The 17,686-nt window shown below is 43.6% G+C and overlaps 1 protein-coding gene across 5 annotated transcripts in view; it reads right to left on the bottom strand.

The window, feature by feature from the left end:
• Nucleotides 1–9,117: 9,117 nt before the first annotated feature.
• The window catches only part of CAGE1 (cancer antigen 1), a 57,399-nt gene continuing 48,830 nt past the window's right edge, over nucleotides 9,118–17,686 (bottom strand). For 4 of the 5 annotated variants that reach the window (XM_032250021.1, XM_032250018.1, XM_032250020.1 and 1 more), the window contains 3 exons: nucleotides 16,643–16,711; nucleotides 11,980–12,019; nucleotides 9,118–9,357 (listed from right to left, as the gene is read on the bottom strand). In XM_032250021.1, the coding sequence (XP_032105912.1) occupies nucleotides 9,316–9,357; nucleotides 11,980–12,019; nucleotides 16,643–16,711 (151 nt within the window). In that variant the 3' untranslated portion in view covers nucleotides 9,118–9,315. Of the gene's footprint in view, nucleotides 9,358–11,398; nucleotides 12,020–16,642; nucleotides 16,712–17,686 lie in introns of those variants that run through there. The other variant, XM_032250017.1, reaches the window with a different exon arrangement.

Raw genomic sequence — 17,686 nt, 5'->3', positions numbered from 1 at the left:
TTGCCGGCTCCTCCTGGGCTCCCGCGAGAGTCCGCCTCCGGCTGCAGCGGGAGGTTGGCTGTCAGTGGTTTGCGGTTCGCTCCGCCCAGTCCTTTACTCCCAGTTAATTAGCGTCGTCGGTGGTTACTTTATTTGAATGACGATCCACTTCATAACGGCGATATAAGGAACATAAGCGGGCTTTATGTGGCATTTAAAAGCAAAAATGTTTTTTTGGTGGAGAGGACATTGTTCAAAGGAAAAACCATGAAAATATACAGTGGAAAATCTTTGTCTCCTGTCTGCCCACACCCTCTCCCATGGCTTAAGTAATGACATTTCTTAAATTCTTTTTTTATTTTGAGACGGAGTCTTGCTCTGTCACTCAGGCTGGAGTGCAGTGGCGCGATCTCGGCTCACTGCAACCTCTACTTCTCGGTTTCAAGTGATTCTCCTGCCTCAGCCTCCCGGGTAGCTGGGACTGCAGGCAGTCGCCACCACGCCCGGCTAATTTTTGTATTTTTAGTAGAGACGGGGTTTCCACCATGTTGGCCAGGCTTATCTGACCTCAGGTGATCCACCCGCCTCGGCCTCTCAAAGTGCTGAGATTACAGGCGTGAGCCACCTCGCCTGGCCAGCAATTTTAAAATTCTTATATGACATTCCAGAATTGTAAGTCACCTAGAACACTGCCGAGTATATAGTCATTATTTTTAACTATACAATAGGCGCAGCAATGGCTGTCCAGTGTTCTTTAGTTTTCTTCTCGTTTATTTTGGATTTGTGTTGCTGGAGTAATATACTAGTTCATGAAATTAATCTGAATATTAGGTAATCTTGGACTGGACCAGTGTGAGATGTCACAAAGATGAGGAAATAAATCATGTGCCTACTATTGCCAATCATCTCCTTAGAACTGTGCTTCTTCATTTAATTTTCTAAACATCACTATTAGCTGGACATTATTTACTGAGAAGAAAACAGACCCAGAGATGTTAGTGTTTACTTAAGGCTTCCAAAAGCTAGCAAATGGCAGATGCAAGATTTGAACATGGCAATCTGGTTCCAGATTCCATACACTACTGGCCTAGGACATCTGCTATTCTACTCCTGCATTGTTTCTGCTTAAGTTTCCTTGTCCCGGGGTTGCTGTAAATGCAGCTTGTAGCCACTGCCCCACTACCTACTTCTGTCTGCTAATGTCATAGCCTGATAGTGCTCGGCTGAATCAACTCCACTCTGCCAGGCAGTCAGTGGCACCACCGCTGTGTTGCTGCTGCTACTAGGGAGCCCAGCAGAAGTGGAGGGCCTCCTCCCACTTTGCTGCTGCCTCTGCCCCTGCACAAACTACCAATGCTGCCACTCTATGTCAGAGCTACCAGGGCCGCTGACCCTGCTTTAAGGTGACTGAATCTTGCTAAGTTCAACACTGACTTGGAAGAATCTCCCTCCCCTACTTTGAGGCACCGTTTCATGAGTTTCAAATGAGACCTGCTCTGAGCTTGTTGGGCTCTGACGGGTGTTTTGACAAATACATCTTTCTATTTAACTTGCTACTCTCTCCTACCACCAGAAACAAACTGATGAGGACTGTAATAGGTGGTGAAGTTATAGACCTCATGCTGTACTCAAAATCACACCTGCTCTCCATCACTGCACCGTGGTGTCTTACCGGCTTGCTTTCCCCCATTCAGAGGACGGATTTCTGAAGGGGAGGATGTCTCATTCTTTACGGTAAAGAGATTCCTAGTAGGTCTATCTCACCAGTTCTCAGGAGATGTTTAGACATAGCCTGAACGTGTAAGGATAATTTAGTTTAGGCTTAAGCTGGGACATCCACTCCAATGATGATGTCATCAAATGATTACTAATGGATTTTACTTGGGACTTGAATTTTACACAACCAGCTACTATTAGTGCAGCAGGAAAAAGTAAGTGTTCCTACTCTAGATATTACTGATGGGATGAATTTAGGGAAAAGAAGAACATGTAAACAAAAACAGAAGACCTGTGTGACTGTTCACTTAGCATAAAAAACGATAGCTGTGATCAGGGAAGGGGCTTGCCCCGACCGGTGTGTTCACCAATTCTGCATCACTGTGACCCACATGCTCCCCATCATAAGCAGCTTTTCCTTGGTACCCACCCAGAGCTCTCTGTCCTAATTGGTTCCAATCCTTAATGTATGGAATTATGAATTCCATCTACTAATTTATTTAAGTCCTTCCAAATCTTTCCCCATGTTCTCTCACTCTCATGTCTGCACCAATCTCTTTTTTTTGAGACGGAGTCTTGCTTTGTTGCCAGGCTGGAGTGCAGTGGTGCAATCTCGGCTTACTGCAACCTCCGCCTCCCAGGTTCAAGCTATTCTTCCGCCTCAGCCTCCTGAGTAGCTAGGACCACAGGCACGCGCCACCACACCCGGCTAATTTTTGTATTTTTAGTAGAGTTGGGGTTTCACCATGTTGGCCAGGATGGTCTTGATCTCTTGACCTCATGATCCGCCCTCCTTGGCCTCCTAAAGTGCTGGGATTACAGGTGTGAGCCACTGCGCCTGGACTGCAGCAATCTCTTTAAAGAGATTTCTTTTCAGGGAATATTCCACATCCTGGTGACTCTCCTTCATAGAGCTCAGACAAATCCATAGTTGATTCTCCACATTTGTCATTTAATTCCCTTAGAATTTGTGAAAGCAGAGCATTCCTTCTCTTTGATCACTTAACGATTTCCCTCCACATCATGAACAAATGGGTTTGTTAAGCACTGGTGTTTGTACGTTTATACTCTCCCAAGTAACTGCATGGCCAAGAAAGTCTCTTATGTCCTTTATTTTATATTTTATATTTTCGAGATGGAGTCCTGCTCTGTCACCCAGGCTGGGAGTGCAGTGGCTCAATCTCAGCTCACTGCAACCTCCACTTCTCAGGTTCTAGCAGTTCTTCTGCCTCAGTCTCCCGAGTAGCTGGGATCACAGGTGCCAGCCGCCATACCTGGCTAATTTTTGTATTTTTAGTAGATACGGGGTTTCACCATGTTGGTCAGGCTGGTCTGGAACTCCTGTGATCCACTTGCCTCAGCCTCCCAAAGTTCTGGGATTATAGGCGTGAGCCACTGCACCTAGCCCGTCAGGTCATTTAAATCTTTCCCCAATTGTCACCTTCTCAGTGAGGCTTACTGGGACCTCTGCTTTAAAATTCTAACCCTCCTGCCCCCACATTCTCCATTCCCTCCAGTCTCCTCTTGTTCATAAGCACTGGTTACTTCCCTCACAATATAGTTCAGCCTGTCTCCTGTCTGTCACCTGTGAATATCTTGTAGCCAGGGAGTTTGTGTCTTAATATTATAGAAGGGTGCCTGACACCCAGCGTGAACTCAGTATTTGTTGAATCAATGAAGGTATAGTATTGTTACAAGTCACATCTTTCCTCCATAAATTTGAACCCATTTGATTGTAAACTTAATAAGAAATGAAAAAACATTGAACAAAAAAACCCCCAAAGTTATGTTTATTATATGTAAGCAAAAGTTTATGCATTCTTTCATGTAGCAAGGGCAAAAAAGAAAAAAATAGCTTTTTTTGTACTATACCTGCAAGGAAAAAAACTCCTTTATGATCCTTATGAAAACGGACACCACAGGAAAGGAAACAAGAAATAAGGATGACTTTAAAGGGAGCCCACCTCCTCACTTAGGCAGGCCTCTAGTCCTTCCCCAGCACATACTTCACAGAAAAGAACAGATGAAGTCATAATTACCTGATCAATAACCACAAAACTCCCACTTACCTGCATCCTTATGCTCAGGCTCTGCAGCATTTTTTTTTTTTTTTTTTTTGAGATAGGGTCTGGCTTTGTCTCCTAGGCTGGAGTGCAGTGAAACATAGCTCATTGTAACCCTGAACTCCTGGGCTCAAGTGATCCTCCTGCCTCAGCCTCCCAAGTAGCTAAGACTACAGGCATACACCATGCCCAGCTATTTTTTCTTTTTGTAGAGACGGGGTCTCACTATGTTGTCCAGGCTGATCTCCAACTCCTGGCCTCAAGTGAACCTCCCACCTGGGCCTCCCAAAGTGCTAGGATTATAGGTATGGGCCACCAGTCCTTTCAGTTACAATAAAAGGATATTTACAGACCTATCAAAGGCCAACCACCACTTGTGGCTTAGACCCCATCTCCTGCTCAAGGACATGTAATTCTGAAAATAGTCCCCTCTTTTCTCCCTCACAGTACATTTCTACTTCTCTAACTCATTGTTCGAACATCAACACACAACCATATTATAATAGTCTCTGTCTTAAAAAACCAAACTCTCCATTGGCCTCGGTTCCCCTTCAGCAACAGTCTCATTTCTCTGCTCCTTGACACAGAAAAGCATCAGTATCTCACCCCTCCATTTTCTTCTCAGCCTATTACAGCTGTGCTCTTATTTTTAACACTTCACTAGAATGTGCCAGGTCTAATGGTCCTCATGAGCCGTTCCTCCTCTCATTCTTGAGCACTCGTTTCTCTGGGCCCAACGACAACCATACGCTTCTGGTTTTCCTTCCACCTCAGCAACCCCTCCTTCTTCTTTGCTTAGCACCTAAATACAGGCCTGCTAGAATGCGCACACTGTCTACTCTCTGTCTCTATGGGTTCTGCATTTTTGGATTCAACCGACCACAGATCAAAAATATTGGAAAATAAATAAGTAAAAATAACAACAATAAAAAATACAGATTAAAAATATTGTATAACCATTTACATAGCATTCATGCTCGGTTAGGTATTATAAATAATCCAGAAATGATTTAAAGCATATGGAAGGGTATGTGTAGGTTATGTGCAAATAGTATGTCATTTTAAGGAATTTTAGCACTCGCAGATTTGGGTATATATTGAGGGTCTTGGAACCAGTCCCCTTGGACACCGAGGGATAACTGTAGTAAATAAGGCTGGGGAACTCACCTTCTTATATTCTGTGAGAGGGCTTAGAGGACACTCCATTTACAAAGCAATGAGAAATGCACTGGTGAGAGGGGCCCAGAAGACCATTGGTCAGCTGTGCTCCAGAGGTCTGGCCTCAGGGCAAGAGATGCTGTTACAGAGCTGCACTGGTAGCAATGGGAGTGAGGATGGGAATGGAGGCCAGATGGCATCACCTAATGGGCAGCAACAATGTGGGCACACTGCTCAGAATGAGCTGCAGGGTCAGAATAGGGGAGAGGGGCTGGGGAATGGGCAAGGGGAGTAACCTGTAGAGACCTATGGTAATAGTCAATAAAAACCTTCCTAAATGCAAGATAGTTGGGCACCCAACAAAAGCGTTGCTAAATTTATGCAATTAAAGAAATCAACAGGCCAGGTGTGGTGGCTCATGCCTGTAATCCCAGCACTTTGGGAGGCCAAGGAGGGTGGATCATGAGGTCAGGATATTGAGACCATCCTGGCCAACATGGTGAACCCTATCTCTACTAAAAATGCAAAAATTAGCTGGATATGTTGGCAGGTGCCTGTAGTCCCAGCTACCCAGGAGGCTGAGGCAGGAGAATCACTTGAACCCCGGAGGTGGAGGTTGTAGTGAGCCAAGATTGTGCCACTGCACTCCAGCCTGGTGACAGAGCTAGACTCCCATCTCAAAAAAAAAAAAAAAGATAGCAGAGGAGAGAGGCATTTCAGATGAGGATGAGGGAGATATCTGAATTGGACCTTAAAGGGTCCAAATGTTTTAAACATGAGGAACTGGATGGTGGGGGTGAAGAAAGGAGGACATTTAGGGGGCAAGGAAAGTGCATTCCCAAAAAATGAAACAATATGGGGAAAGGCACAGACATTTGGGCCCAGAGCATGGAAGGCAATGAACAGTGACTATGGAGTAAGGATTTGAAAACCTGTCCATAAAATAGAGTGAATTATGACATATATCCCCCTTGAAATATACAGCCTTTTAAAATCCGAGTTATGAAGATTGGAGATATAGGAAAGTAGTTATCAGAAACACTGAGTGCAGATGACCTACTTAGGATACTATATGAAAATGCCTTGTAAACTGCAAATAACAATCTTTTGGAAGGGATGATGGGAGTGAAAAGACAGGAACCATGATCACTTTAGAAAAGAAAAGCGTTGCAGGAAGGGTTTTTTTAAAGGCTAGGGTAGGGTTCAAAGAAGAGTTATAAAGTAAGGTGTGAGAAGATAAAAATGATTGATGGAGCAGTTCCTTAAGGAGATTCAATGGGTCAGAGTCAAGAGGACAAGAGACCAAACAGACCACAGAAAAAAAGAGGAATGTGGGTAAGTCCACAGATGGGAGAGGAAATTGCATCCCCATGCAATCTCCTGTGGTGAGAGCCAGAGCTTTACTCTGTGAAGGCAGAAGCTGTGGCTATTTCCAACTTTCACTTCTCTCCTCCGTCCCCCTACTACGAAAACCGAATGACACTCTCAGCCATGAGCTCCCTCAACTTACCATGCCACTGCTCATGTTTGCCTGGAACATGCCTGTTCTGATTTCGTATCTTCCAGCCTCAGAGGAAGAGATGTCGCCGTCCCCAGGCTGCGCTGTGGAGCCCAGTCCCTCTTTTCTCCTCTGACACCTTGCTTCATCAATGATCCCTGCTTTCTCCTTGATCTTCAGTCTCTTCCCTGATCACTGGAGCCTTCTCAGCATATATGTAACTGCTTATTAAATAGCTCCACTCAGATGCTTCGCAGCTACCTCAAACTCAGGGTATCTCTCCCTACAAACCAGCTGTCCCTCTGTCTTCTCTACGTCATTCATCCAGAGCTCTGGAAGGCTTCCCAGACCCTTCTCTCTCCACTCACCCAGTTAATAACTCCATCCTTTCCATTTTACCTTTGAAATCACTCAGCATCCACATCTTCCTCTTTATTTAGCCACCACTCTTTTAGTTACTAGTCTGTTTTTCTTGCCTATAGCACTGGTACTCCTGATTCTAGCTTCATCCACCACCAACCTACCCTTTTTATCACTACTAGGACAATCTTTCAAAAATGCACACCCCGACCTTCTCACTACTCCACATAAAATCTTTCAGAGCCTCTTGTCAGAATAAAGTTCAAATTAATTCATTTCTCTCTTACTTTTTTTTTTTTTTAAGACAAGGTCTAACAAGAAAAACTAAACAAACAAACAAAAAGACAAGGTCTCACTCTGTTGCCCAGGCTGCAGTGCAGAGTGCAATTCCCACCCACTGCAGCCTTCCCAGCCCTGACTTTCTGGTCTCAAGTGATCCTCCTGCCTTAGCCTCCTGAGTAGCTGTTGATACAAGCATGTACCAACATACTCAGCTAATTAAAAAAAATTTTTTTGTAGAGATGAGGGTCTCACTATGTCACCCCGGCTGATCTCAAATTCCTGGGCTCAAGTGATCCCCCTGCCTCAGCTTCCCAAAGTGTTGGAATTACAAGTGTGACAGCTGTGCCTAGGCAAGTTCAAATTTCTTAGCATAGCACAGATTTCTCATGATCATCTTCCTATCTGACCCTCTGAAGAGCTTGAGTGTTGGACACTAACTGTACTTCAGGGAACGTAACCAGCATCTCAGGCTTCCATGCTCTGAGTGTGCTCTTGCTTTCCTGTTGTGTCTTGGGATAACTCGTCAGCTGTGAAGATCTGGCTCAGGTGCCATCATTTCTGCAAACCCTTCCCAGAGGTTTTCTCACATAGTCCGGGGCCATTTCCTCTCACTGCTACATCTTACTCTGTTCTAGAATACTCTACATATTTATCACCTCCTTAGGATCGTCCCTTCATTTTTCTTTGTATCCTTGGCATCTGACACAGAGCCTGTCACAGTGTTTATTGCAAGTCATTAAATGTTTATTGAAAGAAAGACTGGCTTAAACTCGGCATCCTTGAGCCAAGGCAGGCACATTCATTCTGAGATAACCTCTAGGTAAAACCCCACAGGTGTTTCATAATACACACATTGCATACAACATTCATGCACACAGTCCTGCTCGTAGACAACGTGTTGGTGCTTCCTTTCTACCTGTTTCATCACAATTGTGTGCAGATGTCTGAGGCTGCATTAGCCATCCTTCTCTTATCATATTTTAATTTTCCCCAGAAGATCCCATGAAACTAATAACAGTATCTCTTTTTAAAATATGAATAACTTCCAAAGCTTTCAATGCTTCACTTTCCCCTTTTTTTTTTTGACGGAGTTTCACTTTTGTCACCCAGGCTGCAGTGCAATGGGGCAATCTTGGCTCACTGCAACCTCCGCCTGCCAGGTTCAACCGATTCTCCTGCCTCAGCCTCCCGAGTAGCTGGAACTACAGGCACCTGCCGCCATGCCCAGCTAGTTTTTGTATTTTTAGTAGAGACAGGGTTTCAAGATGTTGGCCAGGCTGGTCTCAAACTCCTGACCTCAAGTGATCTGCCCACCTTGGCCTCCCAAGGTGGTGGGATTACAGGCGTGAGCCACCGTGCCCAGCCTTAAGGCATATTTTGATCAATAGCTATACCTCCAGTCTAGTTCTGGGATTTATCAAAAGGATAATATGTATGTTATATGTTTGTTTTTCTGGTGCCTCTCACAAAATCAGCTATCTCTGGCTCCTTTGTTTAAATTCAGAACGAAATCCTCAAAACTATGTTAAAGTGGAAATTATAAGGGTTAGGTCTTAAGAGACCAGTCTTTCCTTTCATCCAGATTTTTCTGTTTGTTTTGAGACAGGGTTTTACTCTGTTGTCTAGGCTAGCGTGTAGAGGTGTGATCATGGCTAACTGTGGCCTCCTCCTGGGCTCAGGCCATCCTCCTGCCTTAGCAACTCCCTATTCATGCCCCTCTACCCTCCACCACACTTCCCTCCCCTGCCACCCAGTAAGCTGGGACAAGTGCTTGCCAGCATGCCTAGCTAGTTTTTGAGTTTTGGTAGAGATGAGGTCTTCCTATGTTGCCCAGGTTCTTTTACCTGGGTTTTAATTCGAAAGGATTTCAGAGTTGGTGTCTTTTAAAATTTGGTTGGTATTATGAAAAGTCTGCCTGCCTAGACAGAAAAAGGATGTCCTGTGGGGGAAATAAAAAGTTGAAGTGAAATCCATGACTATTTTATGTGTCATTAAAGCCTGATAATATGGGAGTGGTGTTCTGTGAGAATATTTGAAAAAAAAGTCACTGTATTCTTCTGTTTATGTTAAATAGAATATATTTGATTATTCACAGGAAGAAATTAGAAGAAAATTAATCACATTTTTGGAATGTAAGACTTCACCATTTATGCAGATTTTAATATATTATCTGCATGAATTGATTTGGCTAGCATACGTAGTAATGACTGTTCCTGGAGAGGTTGACAAAAATGGTTACTGAAGAATCTTCAGGCTTGTTTAATCTAAATCATTTCTATTTTCTTTAAAAATATCTGGCATCTAAATAGGAAAGGAAAAATGTTTCATAAGTTTTGGGGAAAGACTAACGTTCAGTGACAGAACTCCTAAACAGCCAATTTTTGATTACATATGGAAAAGGGGTACAAAGTAAGCATACAGATAGGTGAATTTCACAAATAATACCAATACTATATTTTGTTTGCTTGTTTGTTTTGAGATGGGGTCTCACTCTGTTATCCAGACTGGAGTACAGTGGCTCACTGCAACCTCTGCCTCCCAGGTTCAAGTGATTCTCCTGCCTCTGCCTCCCAAGTAGCTGGGATTACAGGTGCTCGCAACCATGCCTGGCTAATTTTTATATTTTTGGTAGAGACAAGGTTTTACCATGATGGCCAGGCTGATCTCCAACTCCTGACCTCAAGTGATCTGCCTGCCTCGGCCTCCCAAAGTGCTGGGATTACAGGCGTGAGCACCATGCCTGGCCTCCAACGCTATATTTTTGTTTGTTTCAACCTTTTTCCCACTAAGGATCACCACAAGGAACAAGGTGGATTGAGTTTCATCTTCCTTAGTTTGGTTGGCAACTGACAGAATGTAGAAAAAGTAATAGAAGCAAGAATCTGAGTAATTCAAAAGTGACTTACCAGCATGGCATAGTTAAGAATTGATAGTATTAAGGCACCTTCTTAATTTGACTATGAGAAAAGCTAGGTCCCAATGGCAGCATATGGAGACATGTCCTATTGAGTGTCCCCTCGTCCACAGAGCTATGTTATAAATAGGCCATGGCATTTATGAACATATCCATGGCCTAAAATGGGACAGAAGCGGCAGCAGCTGTGTCTGCTGTTTGGGATCACTCCAGCAAGTGTAGCATTGGTCCTGGTCCCAAGTCTAACATTCATTCTTACTCAGTACCTTTTTTCTTTTTCTTATTATTTATTTTTTTTTAAGACAGGGTTTCACCATGTTGGTCAGGCTGGTCTTGAACTCCTGACTTCAGGTGATCCACCCGCCTTGGCCTCCAAAGTGCTTGGATTACAGGCGTGAGCCACCACGCCCGGCCACTCAGTACCTTTTATGAGATAGGCACTTGAGGATATCAAATTGAATATGAGACAATTCCTGAACTCAAAGAGTTCTAGTCAAGTGAAAGGACATGTAAACAGAGAACTGTAATGCTGTGTCATAGGTGCTATTATGTCAAAGGGTACAGTGTGGGCACATGGGAGGAAGCAAGTCAGTTCCATCTGGGAGACAGGGCAGGAAAGGCTTCAGAGAGGAGGCAGAGCTTGAGCTAACAGGGGTTTGTGAGGTGGGAACTGAGTAAGTGAGAGAAAAGGAGTTGGGGAAGAACATACCAAGTAGGAGAAGCTGCATGGGCAATAGCAGGAAGGCACAGAAATAACACACCATGCATAGAGAGGTAGGGAGTAGAACAGTGGTTATCACTGGCTGAGAAGGGTAGTGAGGGGAGGACAGGGAGAAGTTGGTGAATGGATACAAAACTACAGCTAGATAGGAGAAGTAAGTCTCAGTGTTCTATAGCACTGCAGGGTGACCATAGTTAACAATAATTTATTGCATATTTTCGAATAGCTAGAGGAGAGGAATTTGAATCCTCCCAACACAACTGATAAACGTCTGAGTGATAGATTGGCTAATCATTCTGATTTGATCATCATATATTGTATACATGCATGGAAATACTACTCGGTATCATATGTGTGTGTGTGTGTGTGTGTGTGTATGTGTGTGCGTGTGTGCCTATTATTATTATTTTGAGACAGAGTCTGTCTGTTACCCAGACTGAAGTGTGGTGGTGAGATCTTGACTCAATGCAACTTCCGCCTCCTAGGTTCAAGCTATTCTCCTGCCTCAGCTGCCCAGGTTACTGGGATTACAGATGTACACCATCACACTCCACTAATTTTCTGTATTTTTAATAGAGACAGGGTTTCACCATGGTGGCCAGGCTTGTCTTGAACTCCTGAACCCAAGTGATCCACCTGCCTCAGCTCCCAAAGTGCTGGGATTACGGGCATGAGCCACCACGCCCAGCCTGTATCCTATAAATATGTACAATTAATATGCCATATAAAAATAAAAGAAAAAAAATCATCTGCTTAGAAAGTTGCAATTGGTTAGACATGGCTGATATGCATGATGAGAAGGAGAAAGCAGTGAATGGTAAGACTGGATAGGAGGTCTGGAGCCAGATCAGAGGGGACTTTACATGCCATCCTAAAGAGCTCGGATTTGACACAGAATGTGATTGCGAACCACTGAAGGGCTTTATGCAAGAGAGGGGCATGACAATATTTTGCTTTTGAATGATCACTCTGTCTACTGCCTGGAGGATGGCATGAGAGAGACCAAAACTAGAAGCAGAAACTCTCATTAGGAGGTAAGCGCAAAAGGTCAGACAAGAAATAACAGGGTCTTAAAATGAAGCAGTAGTAGTGGCATGGAGTGACGGGAGCCCTACAAGGTTAGAGGGAGGGGCTTCCAATTACAGCACCAGCCCTCATTTGAGGACGCAGGGAAGGCTAGGTTGCACAGTATGGAAATGTGACTTCAGGAACTCGTATTTAATCTTGTGTTATTGTCAAATTACGTGGAAATGTAAGATTCTTTATCATGATCACCAAGGTGACCTACCATAGTCATGCTGTTTGGATGATTTTCTAGGCTTTTCGATCTGTAAGAAATAGAAAGAAAATAATGTAAAAAGGAGGAATGGGGGACTGAAATAGTGAACATGGTGAGCAAGTATGCCATTATTTAGCACATTTTCCCCTCACTTTCAAGGAGAAATGATCGTTTAAGATAGAATTATGAGACCCTCAGAGATTAAGATCAAGCTTTTCGGTATGTAACATGTGGCTCATTATCACTATATTTAAATAAAAATAATGAGGTGGAGCGCGGTGGCACATACTTACAATCTTAGCACTTTGGGAGGTCAAGATGTGTGGATCACTTGAGGTCAGGAGTTCAAGACCAGCCCTGCCAACATGGTGAAACCCTGGGTAATACAAAGATTACCCAGGCATGGTGGTAGCCACCTATAATCCCAGCTACTCAGGAGGCTGAGGCAAGAGAATTGCTTGAACCCAGAAGGCAGAGGTTACAGTTAGCTAAGATCGTACCACTGCACTGCAGCCTGGGCAACGGAGCAAGACTTCATCTCAAATAAATAAATAAATAAATAAATAAATAAATAAAATTAAATAATCATGAGCCACACTCTCACTACATTTAACATTCTCATAGATTTACTTAGGATACAATTCTACCACTTGAAAACTTAATGAATTTCCTTGAAAGTCATGAAGAACTAGAGGCAAAAATAAGACATCTGAGGTTATGACGTTACTTGCTTTTACATCCCTATTTCCCATTATTTTCACTACTGCAGAGAACTGGAAAAGCAATGCCATAATTTTCAGAGCTGCAGAGGTAAGCTGAAGCTTTTTGCATGCCGAATATACTGAGATCAATTGGGCCAATCATCAGAGGCTTCACAGATGGTGATGGCTCAAATCTGATGTAAGTCTGGAGTTTTCTAACAAATGTCCTTCTTGGCTGGAAAGGGCTTTGAGAGCTCTTCTGCCCATCTCATCCTCTGGCTTCTAGGCCAGTCTAAATCTATATAAATGGGCCTAGAATTCATTGTGAAAATAGGCCAAGTAGGCCAGGCGCGGTGGCTCAAGCCTGTAATCCCAGCACTTTGGGAGGCTGAGGTGGGAAGATCACGAGGTAAAGAGATTGAGACCATCCTGGCCAACATGGTGAAACCCCGTCTCTACTAAAAATACAAAAATTAGCTGGGCGTGGTGGCACACGCCTGTAGTCCCAGCTGCTTGGGAGGCTGAGGCAGGAGAATTGCTTGAGCCCAGGAAGCGGAGGTTACAGCGAGCTGATATTGTGCCACTACACTCCAGCCTGGCGCCTGGCGACAGAGACTCTGTCTCAAAAAAAAAAAAAGAAAGTAGGCCAAGAATAAGTAAACTGAGGTCTGAACTGGTGAAACACATGTAAGTTCACATTTAAATGTTTTTATTTTAAAATAAGTCTAGGAAAAAAATTTTGTAGTTTCTCTCAACAACTCAGAGAAGATCCATCTTCAGTATAAATTAGCATTTACTGAGCACCTGTGGTATGCCAAGGATCAGATCACATTCTTTCATTTTGGAGAAAAAGTCATAGCTGACCTGTCACTTGCAAATGCTAGTTTAAATCTACCAAGGTTTTTTTATTTCCTTCTTTCCTTCCTCCCTCCCTCCCTCCTTTCTTTTTTCTCTCCTTCTTTCTTTCTTTGTTGTTTTCATCTTTAATGAAATGACTCAGAAATAACGTACATTTCCATGACACCAACACTATAGTTTTTGGGATCACAGTAAGATACACCAAATTACATCCACAATTAATATGGATGCCCACATGTCAAGCAGTAATTTATTACATGGCAAAGAAAATCAAGAAAGCAACCATCAACCAAAAGAGACCCATAAGTTCAGACAAGGCAAATCCCAGGATAGCATATGAGAACAGCTGCTACCTCAGTGAAGGGTAGAACCAATGGTAAGGCTGGTTTCTGGCACAACCAATGGTAAGGCTGCCAAAGACTGTTCCAATGCCAGCACCAAAACCAGCCACTCCTACTGTTGCAGCGCCTACACTGATACATTTGGCATCAGTCTCGATGTCTCTGCTGATTGCACTAGTTTGAAACTCCCTTTGGATTAGTTGAGACACACCATTCTGGGCCCCATTAAATACCGCAGGGCCCTCTCCAGTCCTTGCCTCTGGTGGAGATAACACTGATGCAAAAATTGGTCTGTATGCAACTCTATGGAGTTTAAGATAGAACTTCAGAGCAGGGGTGCAGGTGAGCTTGGTGCGGGCAAACATCTTAAACTCTTTGGGGTGCTGCAGCTGGAGGGCTTGGGTGACAGACGACTTGGGCTCCTTTCCCGCTTCCTTTCTTGCCGGGAGGTGGCAGTGGCAGCAGTGGTGGTGACAGTGGCAGCAGAGGTGGAAGGAATGGGCCTCCGATTTTCAAAACACAGTTGTATTTGCAAATGGTAGGTTGAACAAACATGACTCATGACAATAAAATGCAACTTTAATTTTGGTCTTCCATTTCTACTTTAAGCTTTTTGCACTCAAAGCAGCTTTTCCTTTGCCCTTCCTTGGATGAATACACAGCAGGCTCAATGCTTTTTTTGCTCACTCTAAGGTGATAGCCAGTCTTCACTGTGGGGCATAAACAGTCTCAATTTAGTAGGTATACTGTCCTGTCTTAATGTTAATCAGTCCTTTAATCTTCATTCAAAAGCAGGGCTTCTCCTCCCCCTCTATGGGTGAGGTCTGTAGCTAATGGATACCACTGTCTTTGGAGGCCAGTTTCCTCTTTTTGCTCATTTCCCTCTCCATTTGTAGGAGAAAGGTGAAGGGCCACAGGACAGCTCATACTTGGCTGGGTGGCTTCAGAGTCCTGGCTTGGCAAATGTCTAATGCTGATTCTTTCTCTTTGGAGCTTGCCATTGCTAGGGACCTCTGTTCTGCAGTTCCCTGGACCTAGGCTGATGCCTTTCTCTTCTAGGGGATCACTTGATACTCCTTCATCAGCCCTGAAGAATCTGGCATTCTCTTCTAGTTTCTTGCTGCTTCTAGGCCTCCTTGAGCAGAGCCCAAGATAACTCATCTCTCAACTACATGGTTCTTAAGAGATTATCATACCCATCCTTTGTCTCCACAAGCTCAAAGAGAAAAGCTACCCAACACAGCCCCTCTGCTGAGCTGCCAAAGCTTGCCTTAGTTTTCTCAGGCATGAATGAGTCACCAGTCCTCTGTGTTTCCCAACTTTTAGGGAACAAACTTCAAAGCTCTCTAGGTGATTCCCTGGAAACCCCACATAAGGCTTTAGGTAAGAGAGGTAGAATTACTTGGGAAACAGGAACTCATGACATGATAGAATCGGAAAAATCCTTCTCCAATCTTCCCTACTCTCCATACTTTAATATCTTGGATCTGGCCAAGAGACAGGAGTCATGGAATGGGTTCTCTGAAATAATTTAGTTCAGAAACTCTGCACATGGGACAAACTCACTCTCACTTTGGGAACTGATAACAGTTTTATCAGCACCTAAGGAACTGGGCTAGAAAGAATACGATTTTAACATACTGCTAATGTTCTTTTTTTTTTTTTTTCCTTTTTTTGAGATGGAGTTTTTGCTCTGTTCCCCAAGCTGGCGTGCAGTGGCACAAACTCAGCTCACTGCAACCTCTGTCTCCTGGGATCAAGCAATTCTCCTGCCTCAGCCTCCCAAGTAGATGGGATTACAGGTGCCCACCACTACGTCCAGCTAATTTTTGTTTTTTTAGTAGAGATGGGGTTTCACCATGTTGGTCAGGCTGGTCTCGAACTCTTTACCTCAAGTGATCTACCTGCCTCAGCCTCCCAAAGTGCTAGGATTACAGGCATGAGCCACTGCACCCTGCCCATATTGCTATGTTCATAATCACCCCCACAGGGTTTGTGCATACACCTTGTAGCGTCAGATATCAACCCTCTTCTAAACTACCAGACTGCAAGTCTTAATGCTAGTGTGTGAGAAAATCTGGTCATAAAATACAGAGCAGAGCAAGTAGTTTTGTTGTATACAAAAATCTTAGCTCATAATCTTTATAGTTTCTTCCTTAGAGTGACTGTATATTTCATGAGAGCAGGGAATCAGGTTTTCCATTTCAGATTCTACAAAAAACATTAATCAAGCAACTACTTTATGATAGGCAAAACACGAAGCACTTTCATATAATTTATCTTGTTTACCTTAAATTGAGATAAAAGGGTTTTTTTTTTAAAGTATCTCTCTCTCTCTCTCTCTCTCTCCCTCCCCCCCCCTCTCCCTCTCTCTCTCTCTCTCTCTCTATCTATCTATCTATCTATCTATATATATATATATATTTTTTTTTTTTGAGATAGAGTCTCACTCTGTTGCCCAGGCTGGAGTGCAGTGGCATGATCTCGGATCACTGCAACCTCAGTCTCCCAGGTTCAAGTGATCCTCCTGCCTCAGCACCCGCAGTAGCTGGGATTACAGGCATGAGCCACCATACCTGGCTAATTTTTGTATATTTAGTAGAGACAGGGTTTTCGCCATGTTGGCCAGGCTGGTCTCAAACTCCTGACCTCAAGTAATCAAACCACTTTGGCTTCCCAAAGTGCTTAAATTACAGGTACGAGCCACTGAGCCCAGTCGTATTATTTATATTTTAAAGACATTATTAATCTTAAAAAGAGAGGAAAACTTACCTTGGTTTTCTGGCTTTTTCTCTGGGCTTTCTAATTAAATCCTCTAAATGTTTATTTCTCTCTTCCAAACTGAAATAAGAAACAAGTGAATTTTATGACTAAAATTGATTTTTCTAGACCAATATTTTGTTAGATTCACTGGAGGATTTGAGTAGATAAAAATAAGTAATCTAATTATCTATACAGTATCTAACTACCTAACCATATAGAAACTTGGGATTCTTTCCTAGCAACTCAAAATTATTTTATCAGTTTTTCCCTTTACAGGTTCCAGTGATGAAGAAGGAAAGTAGACAGAAGCAGATATAAAGCAGTGTTAAGATATTCTCCCATTTGCTTAAATAGTGGTTTACTCAGACTGATCCCTCCGTATGAGTAGATCCAACATGATCCTAGGGGTAACATGTTAAAAACAAAACTCCTGGGCTGGGCGCAGTGGCTCACACCTGTAATCCCAGCACTTTGGGAGGCCGAGTCAGGTGGATCACCTGAGGTTAGAATTTCAGACCTGCCTGACCAACATAGAGAAACTCCGTCTCTACTAAAAGTACAAAATTAGCCAGGCATGGTGGTGCATGCCTGTAATACCAGCTACTTTCAGGGCTGAGGTGGGAGGATTACTTGAGCCCAGGAGGTGGAAGTTGCAGTGAGCCAAGGTTGTGCCACTGCACTCTAGCCTACAACAGAGCCAGACTCTGTCTCAAAAAAGAAAAAACCAAAAAACCCTGAGCTAGGAATGGCTTAACATGGGAAAATGTGTGACAGCATTACAGGACCATCACAAACCCATTTTTCCACCCGGGGAGGTTGTATGAGCCTCCTGTGGCTGCTGCAACAAATCAACACAAATTCTGTGGCTTAAAATACCACATTTATTTTCTTCTGGAGGTCAGAAGTCCAAAATCAGCTTCATCAGACTGAAATCAAGGTGTTGGCAGTGAGGTGCAGCCTCTGGAAACTTGAGAGGAGAATCCTTTGCCTGGCCTCATCCAGCATCTGGAGGCTGTCCTCATTCCTGAGGGTCTCACAGCCCCACATCACACC

This window comes from Sapajus apella, unplaced genomic scaffold, assembly GCF_009761245.1.
Source record: "Sapajus apella isolate SASKATOON/1434 unplaced genomic scaffold, GSC_monkey_1.0 scaffold70, whole genome shotgun sequence".
Taxonomy (NCBI): Eukaryota; Metazoa; Chordata; class Mammalia; order Primates; family Cebidae; genus Sapajus; species Sapajus apella.
The sequence above is the reverse complement of the archived record's forward strand: the minus strand, read 5'-3'. Positions and strand labels throughout refer to the sequence as shown.